At 38.2% G+C, this 16485-nt stretch overlaps 1 protein-coding gene and 1 pseudogene across 1 annotated transcript in view; both read left to right on the top strand.

The window, feature by feature from the left end:
* Positions 1-16485, top strand: part of CUNH12orf56 (chromosome unknown C12orf56 homolog) — a 75289-nt gene that overhangs the window by 43580 nt on the left and 15224 nt on the right. Inside the window, exons 5-8 of the mRNA XM_040233373.1 lie at positions 751-824; positions 9044-9188; positions 14438-14544; positions 15172-15261. Of these exons, the coding sequence (XP_040089307.1) occupies positions 751-824; positions 9044-9188; positions 14438-14544; positions 15172-15261 (416 nt within the window). The remainder of the gene's footprint in view (positions 1-750; positions 825-9043; positions 9189-14437; positions 14545-15171; positions 15262-16485) is intronic.
* On the top strand, positions 8515-8872 carry LOC120857548 (annotated as a pseudogene).

Raw genomic sequence — 16485 nt, 5'->3', positions numbered from 1 at the left:
AAGACAGGAGTTGCTTGGAACTGTAAATCAGAAACATTTCAGAAATTCCTTCTGACCTGTTAAGCCTCAAAATAAACAAAAAATTATTTAGAGAACTTGCTGAACATTACATGCCAGTTTGTTTTAAGACCCAGAATGAGTGGGAAATGGCAACACTAACGATTTAAGGAAAAAATAACCCCATTAAAGGCGGAACAGGTAACAAAGTTATTGTATATCTTAGCAATGTAATACTGTAATTATTAAAAAGACTGAAGTAAATCTATATATATAGATATGAAGAACTGTCTACTATGTATTAAGTGAAAAAAAGACCCCAGATTAATATGTGATAAGATGTGGCTAGTATTAAATAAATATTATAAATATATATCATCTAATGTGTAAATATTATAAATATATGTTATAATTAATATGTTTTTATCTGCCTGAAAGAATATAAACCAAACCAACAACAGCAAGGTGTTTTGAAAATTGAGACAGAAGGCGTAGTGAGGGATACGGAACTTTTTATCATTTAAACATTTCTGTACTGTTTGATGTTGATACAATGAGCAAGTGTTATGTTTAAAACTTGAAAAAAACTACTAAGGAAAAATTCCCTGTGGTATTATCAAATACTGGAATGAGTCACAAATCATGTACTGTAGAAGGGATTAAAGAATAGATATATGATACTGACTAAAAGTAAGGGGAATTGATTTTCATTCAACAAAAATTCTAACTATTCCCACTTTTTTCCTCTTTCAGAAAGCTACTCTTTTACAAGATCCCCTATATGTTAGTGAGTTCAGTCCTGCTACTGGAAGTCAAAAGCCATACAGGTAAGAAGTGATGACAGGTCAGAGTTACATAGGAGGTGGGGGGTGGGGGTTTGTTCTCTTTGCCTCTCCTAACTCTGTGAGTTGCTGACCATCACATTTATATCTGTATCACTTCATGCCCTGAATTGCAAATACTATATGGGACATCACTTCTTGTATGTGTCACAGGAGCCATACGTCAGCATATTCAAAACAGGGCTCAGCCTCTTCCTTCTGTGACCTGACCTTCTGTCTATGTTTCCTAAACAGGGCATGATGTCAGTATCTCCAGACAGCCTAAGCCAGGGTCCTGGATCCCCAGATGCCCACCCTTCACATCCAGTCATCACCACATGATTTATTGTACCTAGTGAATATATCAGGATAACACCTACTTCTTTCCACTGCCATATGCTCAGGTCCAGTTATCTCTGTTTTAGGCTCCCACCAGTATGTTCCTTGCTGGTCTCTGCCTTCACTCTTGCACCTCGCTAGACCCTCCCTCAGCATGACAGAGGAATCTCTCAGAAGCACAAATCCTGATCATGTCACTTCTCCCTTAAAGCCTTTGAAGAGCTCCCCAGTGCCCTTAGAAGGCCTACACTCTATAACACCTTTTTACATATCTTCCTAATATCTCTTTATTTTTCTCTCCTCAACTGTTGTGTTCCCCACACTCCTACCTTAAATTCCTGATCCAAGAGAACTTGTAGCTCTCAAAAAGCTCCCTGTTCATCTGGGGTCCTAACATGATGGCTTCCATTCTAGAACTTACCCGCTTCTCTCCTTCCTCTTCATAGAAATGTCAGCTCAAGTCTTAGCTCATTATCCCTTTTTCTAAAAATCATTTCTCAAATTAAGTTAAGAGGGCCCCTCCATAAAATCCCGTGGTTACACAACTTGTAGCACTGTCCGCTCTGTATTATGGATTGCTTGTTTATGTGCTGCCCCATTAGGAAATATGCTCCTTAAGCGGGGACTGTACTTTGGTCATTAGCACATAGTAGACTGCCAGGAAGCTTTATACAATGAATGAATGAGTGAATGAAATAAGATAGAGGCTGGACCTTATATGCGAGACAAAGGAACTTGGATTTTATCCAGACTTTATAGTACTACTATGTTCTCATCACAGTCAGCCTTACATTGAAGCAGTTACTTGTGATGTGACTATTACTGCCAATAGACTGTGAGCCCCTGGAAGGCAATGGACTTCCTCTGTGGCTCAGGGGTAAAGAATCTACCTGCAATGCAGGAGTCATGGGGTTTGATCCCTGGGTTGGGAAGGTCCCTTAGAGAAGAAAATGACAATCACTCCAGTATTCTTGCCTGGGAAATCACATGGACAGAGGAGCCTGGCAGGCTACAGTCCATGGGGTCACAAGAGTTGGACACAACTTAGCAACTAAACCACCACCACCACCCTAGAAGGCAAGAAGGATGTCTTATTAATTTTTGTATTTTTCTTACTTAAAACAGTGCTTTGCACAAAGAAAACACTCTGTGAATTGATGATTCCAATAACTTTGATATTAAGTCATAAGTGAGTTTTGAGAGATTTATAAGTGACATATACTGGGGGTGATGTAAATAAACTAAGGGAAAGTTTAATTTTAAAAGATACAATTCATTCCCCATTAAAAGGACCCAAAGTTCCTTGGAAGAATGACTAATTCTAGGCCTGCGGCAGGAAATACACAAATGAATTTGAAACAGCTTGAGGCAGAATGCAAAGAGCAACAGGGCCCAAACTAAAGGACACAGGAGCACCCATGAAGGGGCTCCTAATAGCCAAAGATAGGACAACACAAGATCAGAAAAAATAATGAGATGGTTAAAACATAATGAATATATAAAAATTCCAAAGTGTATAATGATACATCATGGAAAGTCCTCTCTCCTACCCTCCTTCCGTTAAATAAAAATACACTAAACTCCATTAGAACTAAATAGGTCATTAATTCATCTCTCTGCAAATAAGCAAACAAATGGAAAGAATTAAGCATTTATCCTGCCTTTCCTGCATAAACTAGTTAGTTCAGGGTAACCAAGTAGCTCAAGTTGATGAGAACAAATTTAACTTTATAGAATTCCAGCTAAATAAATGTGGAAGGTTTGATAGAAATAGAAAATTACCATTTTTCCAACCTCAAATGAAATTCATGCAATGATCTCAATGGATGGAACTATTAGATATAAAGGTGAAGTGGAACTTCAAAATTGAGGGATCATGTAAATAACTAGATCATTGATCAGTCTTAGCTCACTTAACTGGGATGCTCTAATGAGGCACTTGAAATTTTTGTGCCTCGTTATTTGACATAACATGAAACAAAGGGCACCACCTATGGCACATCTTTGCTCAGACAATTAAACTGCTTTGTTGTGGTTTAGTCCCTCAGTTGTATCTGACTCTTTTGCAACCTCACAGACTAGCCCACCAGGCTCCTCTGTCCATGGGATTGCCCAGCCAAGAAAAGTAGAGTGCTGTTTGCTTCTCCACAATTAAATTGGAATCTGACTTAAAGTGTGGGTGTGTCAGCCTTAAGAAGGAATGAAATTCTGATACATGTGACAATATAGATAAGCCTTGAAGACATAATGCTATGTGAAATAAGTCAGTCGTAAAAGGACAAATATTTTATGATTCCACTTATATGAGATACCTAAAATAGGCAAATTCATAGAAACAGAAACCAGAATATGGGTTACCAGGAGCTAGGGAGAGAGAGGAATGGAGACTTGTTGATTGATGGATGCAGAGTTTCTGTTCGGGATGATGAAAAAGTTATGGAAATAGGTAGTAGTGATGTTGCACAATATTATGGTCGCACTTACTGCTGCTGAATTGTATTAATACACCTGAAAATGGTTAAAATGGCAAATTTTTATGTTATATTTATTTTATCTCAGAATTTTTAAAGGTGTATGTGTGTTGTGTGTGTGTGTGTGAGTGTGTTTAAGGCAATAGATAAAATGAGACTGGCAAAATGTTGAAAATTACTGAAGCTTAGTGATGGGTATGTGGGGGTTTCTTATGTGATTTTCTCCATTTTTGTGTATGAAAATTGCCATAGTTAAAGCTTTTAAAAGACCTAAGAAACACAGCAAGCAAATATAACCATTATCTTATTTAGATCTTGATTTTAGCAAGCCAAATATAAAAATATATTTTAAGGCAAGAGAGAACATTTGAATACGGACTGGGTATTAGATAATACCATAGAATTACTGATAAATTTGTTGGTGTGATGATGAGTTTGCAAGGAAATGTTCCATTTATTTTGAGATATGTTCTGAGGTAGAGGGGTTAAATAACATAATGTTTGGGATTTCTTTTAAAAAAGATGATTATCTAGATAACTTAGAATTTCTACATGTTTTCATATGTTTACTCTAAAAAAATATCCATTTTAATTTTGGTGCTATATTGTATAAAGTGATTTTAAAGTTAATTGTATAATAAAACAGGCTCTCAGTTTGTGCGACTTGAAATTTATCCCTGAAGGCAAGGAGAGGTCTGCCTCTATCTGGACTCAGGAAAAGCATATTTCTTGCAAAGTTAATTACTAAAGGGAATAAATATATTTAAAGTATAGTAATTTAATGTACCACAAAGGATGCAAATATATGTACAAGACACATAGGAAATGGTCTGTACCTACAAGGCACCTTCAGTTTAAAAAAGAATAAATATTCTTTGGGTTTTCAAGTTAGGATTCTGACACAGTTGGGAGTTCTGTAATCTGATTATTGTGAATATATACACTGGGCTTCTGAGATAATGTAAGAAAAACCATTCCAGCTATAAAGTATGATACAAATGTAAGGTATAATTAATGTTAAATGTTTGTAAAAATGAAAAAATACAGGAAAAATAGAACTTATCATTAAATCAAGAATTCTCCTGCCACATTTTTGGGTGAGGTTTTGTTTTCTAGCTCATGAAATATAGACTATCTGTTGACTTTAATATAAAATTTCCTCTTATTCCTAAACTGAATAATGGAGTCTTCTGGCACTAGACTTTTTCTTATTTAAATTAGTCGAAGTTTGTCATCTATGTAAAAGCAAATATTCTCTGAATTTTCAGAGAAACTGTGATTATCCATAACTTCTCTGTAGAAATATAGACCACTGAATCTAATTTGAATTTATGAGGTAAGATAAGACCTCACTTTACATATGAATTGATTTTCAGTATGAAGAGTTTAGTGTGCTTTTTCTTATGAAATTTTTTTTGCCTTTTTGAAAAAAAATAGTTTGATATTATAAGCTATTATAGGTGCCAAAAGATTAAAAACAGTTCATTTCTATATGAATCTTAGCAAATTGCTGACTCCCAGTGGGAAAAACTGGAAACTCAATTTCAAAATGATTGTGCTGATACTGTATTTTTTCTGGGCTTTTGCTTTTCTAAGCTCATTTGTTTGTGAAAACTACGTATCTGCTGTTTATTTGAGTTCTCAGCAGAGGGATTTTATGGTTATTTTTTAAATATGAAAAATTTATTGCCATATGAAATATGGCAATAATTTGAAATGGGTATATAGGGAAGCAAGATCTCAAAGCTTATTCCTATTTAGATCATATTTATTAAATACTTACTGTGTGCGAAGCACATGAAGTAACTAAAATATCAAAATAGCACAGTGGGATAGGTACTATCATCATCCTCATTTTACAGATGGGAAAACTGATGTATAGAGACACTAGGAAACTTGCCCTTGGTAGTTACTCAGAGGAACAGGGGCAGATCTAGGGTACTGATCAGTCTATCTGCCTGTGCCCCCATACTCAAAATCATGTTCATCTGCCTCTATGACTGTTATTCCTGAATTCTTGTATTTTTTAAATTCAGGTATAGTTGATTTATAATATTATGTGTTTTAGGTATACAACATCATGATTCACAATTTTTAATGATTATAGTCCATTTAAAATTGTTATGAAATATTGGCTATATTCCCTGTGCTGTATGATATATCCTTGCAGAGTATTTATTTTATACATACTAGTTTATACTCTTAATGCCATACCTCTACCTTGTCCCTCTTCCCTTCTCTCTCCTCACTGGTGACCACTAGTTTGTTCTCTGTAACTGTGAGTCTATTTCTTTATTCATTAGTTTGTTTTATTTCTTAGATTCCACATATAAGTGATATCATACAGTATCTGCCTTTTTCTGTCTGACATTTCAATTAGCATAATACCCTCCGGGTCTATCCATGTTCTACAAATGGCAGGATTCCATTCTTTTTTATGGCTGAGTAGTATTCCTCTGTGTGTGTATGGCTTCCCTGGTGACTCAGTGATAAAGAATCCGCCTGCCAATGCAGGAGATACAGGTTTGATCCCTGGGTCAGGAAGATGCCCTGGAGGAGGAAATTGCAACCCACTCCAGTAGTCTTGCCTGGGAAATCCCATGGGACAGAGGAGCCTGGCAGGCTATAGTCCATAGAGTCACAAGAGTTGGACATGACTTGGCAACTAAAACTATATATATAAAAAACATACACACACACATACACACACACACACACACACCATATCTTCTTTATCCATTCATCTGCTGAGGTTACTTACATCCATTAGCCATTGTAAATAATGGTCCTATGATCATTGAGGGTACATGTATCTTCACATTAGTATTTTCTTTTTTTTTCAGATAAGTATCCAGGAGTGGGTACTTGGGTGACATGGTAGTTCTATTTTTAGTTTTTTGAGTAACCTCTATCCTGTTTTCCATAGTGGCTGCATGCACCAATTTACATTCCTGCCAACAGTGTACAAGTGAAAAAAGTGAAAGTGAAAGTTGCTCAGTTGTGTCCAACTCTTTGTGACCCCATGGACTATACAGTCCAGGGAATTCTCCAGGCCAGAATACTGTAGCCTTATCCCTTCTCCAGGGGAATCTTCTCAACCCAGGGATCGAGCCCAGGTCTCCCTCATTGCAGGCAGATTCTTTACCAGCTGAGCCACAAGGGAAATCCAAGAATGCTAAAGAGGGTAGCCTATCTCTTCTCCAGGGGATCTTCCCAACCCAGGAATCGAACAGGGGTCTCCTGCACTGCAGGCAGATTCTTTACCAACTGAGCTATCAGGGAAGCCCTAACAGTGTACAAGGATTCCTTTTTTCCCTACATCCTTGCCAACAATTGTTATTTGTGGCCTTTTTGATGGCTAAGATTGATCTCTTCATGTTCATTTCTACTCTGGTGTCTTCACTAGAAAAGAGACTATTTTTCAGAAAGTCTTAATTTTTATGTTAATAAGAGAGGTTCATTGATTGGATAGAAGAGAGCATCTTAGATTTGTTTTTTTAAATAAAGTGGGAGGTAGTCGGCAAGAACCAAGATTCTATGTAGTATTATTAGAATAAATGTCTGATAACAAGATTCCTACAGTAAGTGGTAAAAATATTTTTACCTTAAGTCAGAAATTCTAAGACATTTCCATTGATCTACACAGAACATGAAACAGCTCTCTTACTGTTACTTTGCACCCTGCTTTTCTGAATCACTGGTTGTGTGAGCTTGGACAGGCTACTTAACCTAATGTCCTGTAAATGTGATAGTAATTCCCAGCTCAGCCCACTTAGTGACACTGAGTGAGCTAGTCCATGAGGAGTACCCAGGCCAAAGCCTGCCACAGAGTCTGTGCTTAGGTAAGTGCAGTTGTTATTGCTGAGCACAGTGGGAGATGGAAACAACGTCCAACCTGTTAATGGTTTTTCAAGTTGCTGCAAATCAGCTGAGGGGTCAGGACAAGTACACAAAGAACTGCAATGGAGTGAAGTATGGAAAAAAGGCTATGGAAGAGGGTCTCCATGGTTGGCAGAATTAGGGAAAGCCCTAAGGAGGTGTTAACTCATTTCAGCGAAGCCAGCTTTTCCTGAAGTGTGGAACGGACGTGGGGCAATGATGTGGGGTGACTTCATGTGGTTTTCTGACATGGCATGAAATGACTTTGAATTCCACAGTAAAAAAGTGATTCTCTTTTCCAACTCGTCTGATCTCATCAGAGAGAATCTCTTGACTTGGTGCCAGTAGAGGCAGGTCTCTAACACACTTATCTGCCCTTTTGTCAAAGGGAAAGCAGACTTCAGGCTCAAAATAGGGAGCATCAACTTAGAATTTTGTTGCTTTCAAGCTGTTTTTACAGTTACCTGCTAATTATAGCAAACAGTACTGGTTTTTCCCTTGGGAAGGAGTAATAAGTTTTCTTCGTAAAGAAATTTCTCTAAGAAAAAATGAGTTGATTTAAAGGAAAGATAGTATGCAAATAATATTACATATGATTCATGGATTATGGTAAATGGTATACAGACAAACTCTGAGATTGACTATGAAAGAGGGACAGAAGATTCGGGAGAGGTACAGCTCGAGTAAAGGGGCATGGTAAGAAATGTGTTTGGAGAGTAATAAACAGTTCGATTTAGAGGCTTCCCCAGTGGTTCAGCAGTAAAGAAAGAATCTGCCTGCAGTGCAGGAGATGTGAGTTCATTCCCTGGGTCAAGATCTCCTGGAGGATGAAATGGTGACCCACTCCAGTATTCTCGCCTGGAAAATTCCATGGATAGAGGAGCCTGGAGGGCTACAAGGAGCAGTTGTCATTACTGATAAGTAATTAAGTTAGAAGTACAAAACTATACTAATATTCCATTAGTCCTCTTCCAGCCATCTTCCCATGCTGCCATGATGGTGGCACCATGAATGTCCTGGCTAATGCTTTCAAGAGAATCAACAATGCCTCAAAGAGAGGCAAATGCCAAATTCACATTAGGCTATGCTCCAAAGTCATCTTCCATGATGAAGCATGGTTACACTGGCGAATTTGAAATAATCGATGATCACAGGGCTGGGAAGATTGTTGGGAACCTCGCAGACAGGCTAAATAAGTGTGGAGTGATCAGCTTCAGATTTGATATGCAACTCAAAGATGTGGAAAAATGGCAGAATAACCTGCTCCTGTCACATCAGTTTGGTTTCACTGTACCAACAACCTCAGCTGGCATCATGGACCATGAATAAACAAGATGAAAACACACAGCAGGGAAAAGTCCTTGAATTCTTTTTTTAGGGATGTAATACATACATGCAAATAAAATGCCTCAGGGAACCAAAGAAAAATATTTCATTAGTAACAAAGTTTTACATACCTGTCAATAATTGTTGATATTTCTCAACTGCTGTTTCTTATCATTTTCTTTCATGGCAAATTTTCTTTTCTTTCTGTAGATCTGAGGAGAAAATTAAGCACTTTGGTCAGCTTAAATCTGAACTTTTTCTTAAAGACAACACGTTGAGGAAGATACTTTGTCTAATTATGGAACTTAAAGTAACAGCCCAGAAAAACTTCATTCTGAAAAGACTTTTCTGGAAAGTAGGTGTTTTGTCTTATTTTTAATCTTTAAAACTTGTTTTACCTGTTTATCAAATGTAGCATATTCAAGCATAAAGTAAAATAGAAATAAATATCTCGTATTCTGATGCTGATTTTTAAAAAAATGTTGATTAAATTTAATGCAATCGTGTTGATGCTTGAAATGCTGTGATGTAATCACAGGGAGATGGAAGAGAGGAGAGCAGTAGCAAAAAGATGGTAGCTCATATGGGCTGGGTTGACAGAGTGAAAAAAGGAGAGAAGGTCAGGGGAAGCTCCTGGCATGCAAGAAGTATAAGACAGTGAGATAAAGCAGATATCAAGAAGTTTTATGTGCATGTTCCCCTAAAACAAAAATAGAATGAAATACACTTTTAAGTGCAGGACTGATATATTTTTAAAATGTTTTATTGTGGTAAAAGTCATATAATACAGAACAATCTTAACCATATTTAACTGTATAGTTCAGTGGTACTAAGTACATTCATCTTGTTAAAGATGACTCCTGGGCTTCCCTGGCGGCTCAGTGGTAAAAAAATCCACCTGCCAATACAGGAGACATGGATTTGATCCCTGATCCAGGAAGATTCCACAGGCTGCGGAGCAACTAGGCCTGCAGGCCACAACTACTGAGCCCACACACCCTAGAGCCTGTGCTACACAACAAGAGAAGCAATGAGAAGCCTGAGTATCACAATAGAGAGTAGCCCTTGCTTGCCACAACTAGAGAAAAGACTGCACAGCAACGAAAACCCAGCACAGACATAAATAAATAAAATAATTTTTTAAAAAGGTGACTTCTGAGAAGTCAAAGTGATCTAGCTCTCCCACTTGGCAAGTTACAGACTTACTCTGGAAGACTGACTTAGTGTCATTAAGTTTTAGGTGAAGGCATTGAGAAGCCCAGGTGAGTACTGGTAATGTGCTAATGAGGCTGATTCTGGCTCCTGGCCTCATACATAGTTGCTGCCATTTTACTGCACAGTTGGGAAGTGCACAGCTTCCCCCACCATACAAAACAGTCTTGGTTACTTCTTAGATTCTGAGTGCTTCACATGTCTGATGACCAACCATCCTGGTTTACCCAGAGTAGGGTAACAAACTGTTCCAGTGTGTCTGGGACTGAGGAAGTTCATGGCACTTGCACTTGGGGCTTGTAGTGCAAAAGCTAGACCAATTGCAAGCAAACTGGGATGGTTGATCACCCTAACCAGAGGGCACAGTAGCTACAGGGAATAGTCTGTCAAGTGTTCCCAGCACTGAGGCAGGTAGGGATGATGCTGTAGCGCTGTACCGTCGAAAATGCTTGTGCTAGACAGACCCTGTTAGGAATACACCACATTATTAGCTTAGAGGTAGCTCTAATTTTTGGTTCTTGGGTAAGAGGATGGGAAATTATATATATATTTGTAAATTGTAATAAAATTAGTATAATGAATAATTATAGCCATATTCTTATAATACTATAATTATTATAATAATATAATAAACAACATAATATTATATAATTATAGTAATATATATAGTTGACCCTTGAACATTAGTTTGAACTGCTTGGTCCATTTATATGTTGATTTTTTCAACAGTAAATACTATAGTGCTGCATGATCACATTTGGATGAATCCATGGGTATGGAATCACAGATACGGAGGGTTGACTGTAAGTTATACTCAGATTTTTGATGGTGAAGAGGATGAGCACTTTTAACTCCCCCCAAACCTCCACCCCTGGTTGTTGAAGGATCAACTGTGTATCATTTTCCTTTTAAAAATCAACTTTACTGGGGTATAATTTTCCTCTGTTAGGTAATTTTTATTCTTCTATTACAATGTAACTTTTAAATTCTGAAAACACTTTTTCATAGGCTGACTAAACTGAAAGCTTCAGGAGTACAGATATCATGTCCAGTTAGTCTGTTTTGCTTAAGATGTTATTTGCATTACTTCGCGTAGTACTTGCCACATGGCTGGATTAAATCGTTATACGTTCAATGAATAGAATGAAAGAGTTCTCTCTCTTCTTTCTTTTTTTGGCCGAACCATGTGGCATGCAGGATCTTAGTTCCCCAACCAGGATTCAAACCCGTGTCCCTTGCATTGGGAGCTTGAAGTCTTAACCACTGGACTGCCAAAGAAGTCCCAAAAGAGTTGTCTAGATATGTTTTTTCCCAACCCTTCATTTTTTATTCATGAAGTTTTTTTCCCTTCAGTTTTTAAACATATAAAATTTACCATCTTAACCATTTTTAAGTGTGTAGATCAATGTTATGTATTCATGTTGTGTAACCATCACCACCATCCATCTCCAGACCTCTTTTCATCTTACAGAACTGAAACTATACTCAATAAGCAATAATCCCTCATTTCCCCTCCCCCAGCCCCTGGCAACCATGATTTTCCTTTTCGCTTCTATGAGTTTGATTATTCTAAACATCTCATGGAAGTGGAATCATACAGCATTTATCATTTTGTGACTGGCTTATTTCACTTGGCATGATGTCTTCCAGATTCACTGAAGTTAAAGGATATGTCAGGATTTCCTTCCTTTTAAGGTCGAATAATATTCCAGACATGTAATACCACATTTTATTTATCCATTCATCTACTGATTAGCACTTGGATTGCTTCCATGTTTTAATTATTGTGAATAATGTTGTTATGAACATGGATGTGTAAATCTCTCTTTAAGACCCTGCTTTCAATTCTTTTTGGAGCCCAGTTAGAAGCCGAATTGCTAAATCATATAGTAATTCTATTGTTAAATTCTTTAGGCACTGCCATACTGTTTTGCACAGCAGCTGTACCATTTTACATTCTCACCAACAGTGCATAAAGTCTCCAGTTTTTCCATTCCTTGCCAAGACTTGTTATTTACTGATTTTTTGAAGCAGTCATTCTGATGGGTATTAGGGTGTATCTGGTAGTTTTGATTCACATTTCCCTAATGGTTAGTGACGTTGAGCATTTTTTCCCATGCTTACTGGCAATTTGTATATCTTTTTCAGAGAAATACGGGGGTCCAATTTACATATAATTAAATGCACATATATTTTAAGAGTTTAGAGTTTTAACACATAGTTTAAAATGTTTTAGCAAATGTATATAACTGTATAAACACCACCCAAAATCCAGTGGGTGGAGGAGCCCGGTAGTCTGCAGTCCATGGGGTCGCTAAGAGTTGGACACGACTGAGCGACTTCACTTTCACTTTTCACTTTCATGCATTGGAGAAGGAAATGGCAACCTACTCCGGTGTTCTTGCCTGGAAAATCCCAGGGACGGGGGAGCCTGGTGGGCTACCGTCTATGGGGTCACACAGAGTCAGACACAACTGAAGCGACTAGCAGCAGCAGCAGCAACCAAGATTTAGAACATTTCTATCACCTCTTCCCTTGTAGCTCAGTTGGTTAAGAATCTGCCTGCAGTGCAGGAGACCCGGATTCGATCCCTGGGTCAGGGAAGATCCCCTGGAGAAAGAAATGGCAACCCACTCCAGTATTCTTGCTTGGAAAATAGGAGCCTGGTTGGCAGCAGTCCATGGGGTCGCAGAGTCGGGCACGAATGAGCGACTAACACTTACACTTACTTACACCTATCTCCTCTTAGGGCTGAATTGTGCCCTCTGGCACTCAGTTTCCTCTGACCCATGTCCTCAGGCAACAATTGCATTTCCTATCATAGATTAATTTTGCTGTTCCTAGAATTCCAGTTACATGGAATTGTACTGGAGTTTATGTTTGGCTTCTTTTGACATAATGTTTTTGAGATTCTTCCCTGTTGTTGCTAGTAGGTGGAAGATATTTTAAACATGAAAATTCCTGAACCACTGAGCAGGTGGGAGATTACAATAATCACTGATATTTATTAAGCACATACAATATGTTGAGTACTGTTCAGGCTTTACAAATAATATCTGATTAATCCTAACATCAACTTCATGAGGTGATTCTATTAATCCCATTTTAGAGATGAAGAGCAATAGAATATATAAATAATTTGCCAAACATCCTGCAGCTACCCAGTGGCAGAACCATGCTTCCTAGGTGGCTCAAGTGGTAAAGAATCCACTTGCCAATGCAGAAGATGTAGGCTTGATCCCTCGGTTGGGGCAATCTCCTAGAGGAGGAAGTGGCAACCCACTCCAGTATTCTTACCTGGAGAATCCCGTGGACAGAGGAGCCTGCAGGCTACAGTCCATGGGGTCACAAAGAGCTGGACACAACTGAGCGCACATGCAGCCTGGCTCCAGAGTCAGCTTGTAAAGCTACCATACTCTGCTAATTCACCAGGGCACTGGGTAGATCCCAGCACTTTTCAGTGGGCCAAGGTGCCCATTTGCCCCTCTTCTCCTTCCCATCTCCACTTGCCATCCCAGCCTCTTCTCATGCCACATTAACTAAATAAGAGCACACATGTACCTATCTAAACAAGGAGTCTAGGTGGCCACAAGTAAATGAAAAAGTCCTGGGGAGAAAAGGAACAACAGAGAAATAGAAAACAGAAGCAATTACATCCTATTTCTCATTAGTACCAACTTGCCTCATTTCATGGGCCAGTGCTTATTGTCACGCTCGATTATCTCATGAGACTGGATAGGAACACACAAAAAAAACTGGTTCCCCTACTCTTAAGTCAGTGTTTATTTTGGCAGAAATGGCAATCTACATTTCCACTGTTTTAACAGAAGTATTAAAATCATTCTGCACCATCTTCACAGGCTGTACCACTGCCATTCATTTGTTTTTGAATTAGTAAACATTTCACAATGAGTGCTTTTCTAGACATATTCTCACAAAAGCCATATTACTTTGGAAAGGCCAGATATATAGTGGCCCCCATTTAACGTTGTTATTCCAAGATGACTTAATGACTTGCCTAAATTATATACCTACTTCTGGATGATCTTCAATATTAATGGTGAAGTCGTCTCCCAGCATCACCTGCTCATTTTTAGCTTTGGCTCTGTTCAGCAGGATAGTGGTCTCCTGGTTGTAAGTAAAAGTATGTTTTCAATTTGGGTTATGCTAGCGCTAATGAGAGAGATTGTAAATCCCTTTCTCCCTAATCAAAGAACAAATAATTTATTATTTTTATTATGGAAGAATTGACAGTTTTGCCAACAGGTAACTCAGGGAGGCCTGGCATGCAGCAGCCCATGGGGTCGCAAAGAGTCAGACAAGACTGAGCGACTGAACTGAACTGAACTGAACTGAACTGAATCACCATTTCTTTCCTGCTTGCTTTCACAGACCAGTGACCTTTTCTATTTCCTAGTGAACAAACTTCATGAATACTTGCCAGAGTCTAGGGATAAGAATGCACTTCACAATAGAACCCAAAGGGCTGATGAGCTGGTGTAAGTACTAACTGGCTAATCACAGATATTTTTTCCCTAGGATGTTAAATAAATGGAAGGCACTGGGCAAAATATGTACTATTTTAATGATAAATAATGCTGCAAATTTTGCTTCACATAGATTTTTTAAAATAGCATTTATTTTGTTCTAACTGTGTGGTCAAAAACTACACAAGAAACTAGTAATACTGGCTGTCCCCAAAGGGGGAAAAAATCAGTTTATGAAGGAAAGACACCTTTCACTTATCCCCATTTTTACATTTGAAATTTTGAAAAATTACCTACTTGAAACAGTTAAAATGATTAAATTTTGTTTTAAAATAGTGTGATTATCATTAACACTTTGCAAAAAAATAAGTACAAAAATCAATAGGATAATGACTTGTAATCTTGACATGCACTTTAATTTATTCATTCAACAAATATTTTTGAGTGCTTTACCATGTAGCCTTCACAGAATAGGCTTGCAAACAATGTTGGCAATTTGATATATAGAATTTCCTTCCTATACTTTTTTTAAAATGGCTATCTGAATGTAATTCTATTAAGGATTACTGATTTTGTGAAATTCTGAACTCATAATGAAGTCATGCCATTTCTGTGACATTTTTGCTCTTTGTTTTACAGGGTGTGCATTGAAATTATACAGACTCTGGGACGGATGTTCAGAGAAACAGAAACTGAGTCATTGCGTCTGAACATATTAGCAGCTAAGAAGTAAGGCCTTTTAAAAATTGAGATCTTGTAGCTGCAACCCACTAACTACTCTTTCGAGTGTCTTCCAGAACTCATAATTCTCTGACTTCTCTGCTTGATCCCTTTGTAAATATATTAAACTCTTTTGTCTCTCACTTCCTTCTGTGATGAACAGATTAATTGGTGCATACTGAGTTCTCTCTGATTATTGAGGGCACAAAGATTTTGTTATCCTAAGTTTATCTTTTGTCGTCATCTGAAGACCAAGGGGCTTTCCCGGTGGCTTAGTGGTAAGAATCTGCCTGCAATGCAGGAACTGCCGGAGACACAGGTTTGATCCCTGGGTTGGAAAGATCCCTTGGAAGAGGGCATAGCAACCCACTCCAGTATTCTTGCCTGCAGAACCCTATGGATAGAGGAGCCTGACGGGCTACAGTTCATAGGGTCGCAAAGAGTAGGACACGACCGAAGCGACTTAGCATGCATGCAATCTTGGAGTGAATATCGGAGGGTAAGAGGTGTAATAAAGTTACTTCAAAATATGTGTCCCAAAGAAGAGAGACATTTACATGTTTCTTACATATTAGTCCAGAGTAAAGAGCCATGCTTTTTGCTATAAGATCAGCCAGAGACCTAGGTTTCCTCCTTTTTGTTGCTCTACTGTCTTCTACCATGCTATCTTTGTCCTCATGGTTAGCTGGCTGAACTTCTTGCCTTCATCACATCCTGTGGGAATCAGGAAGGGCAAGGAAATTTCTTCTTCTTTTTACTTAGGAATATATTTTTACTTATTTTTTTAAATTGGAGTATAATTGCTTTATAATGTTGTTTAGTTTCTGCTGTACAACAACGTGAATCAGCTATAAGTGCACATACATCCCCTCTCTCGAACCTCCCTCTCACCTACTCCCCCTTCCTCCCTGCCCACAGCTGCAAATCCTACTCCTCTAGGTCATCACAGAGCACCGAGCTGTGCTTCCTGTGCTATATAGCAGCTTCCCAAATTTCTTTTTAAAGCAAGGCATAGAAGACTTTTGTTGTTGCTGTTCAGAGTCGTGTCCCACTCTTTGAGACACCATGGACTGCGTAATAGTTTTGCTTTCCTTCTATTGCTGAGAATTTTAGGCATACGGCATTTCTAGATGCAAAAAAGGCTGCAAAATGTGTCTGTAGTTGGACTTCTGTGTGTCTAGCTAAACTTTAGACGGCAGTGGGACAGCTGTTATTCAGAGGAAGAATGGGAGA

Source organism: Oryx dammah, unplaced genomic scaffold, assembly GCF_014754425.2.
Source record: "Oryx dammah isolate SB20612 unplaced genomic scaffold, SCBI_Odam_1.1 HiC_scaffold_29, whole genome shotgun sequence".
NCBI lineage: Eukaryota > Metazoa > Chordata > Mammalia > Artiodactyla > Bovidae > Oryx > Oryx dammah.
Note: the sequence above shows the minus strand (reverse complement) of the source record. Positions and strands in the feature narration are given on the sequence as shown.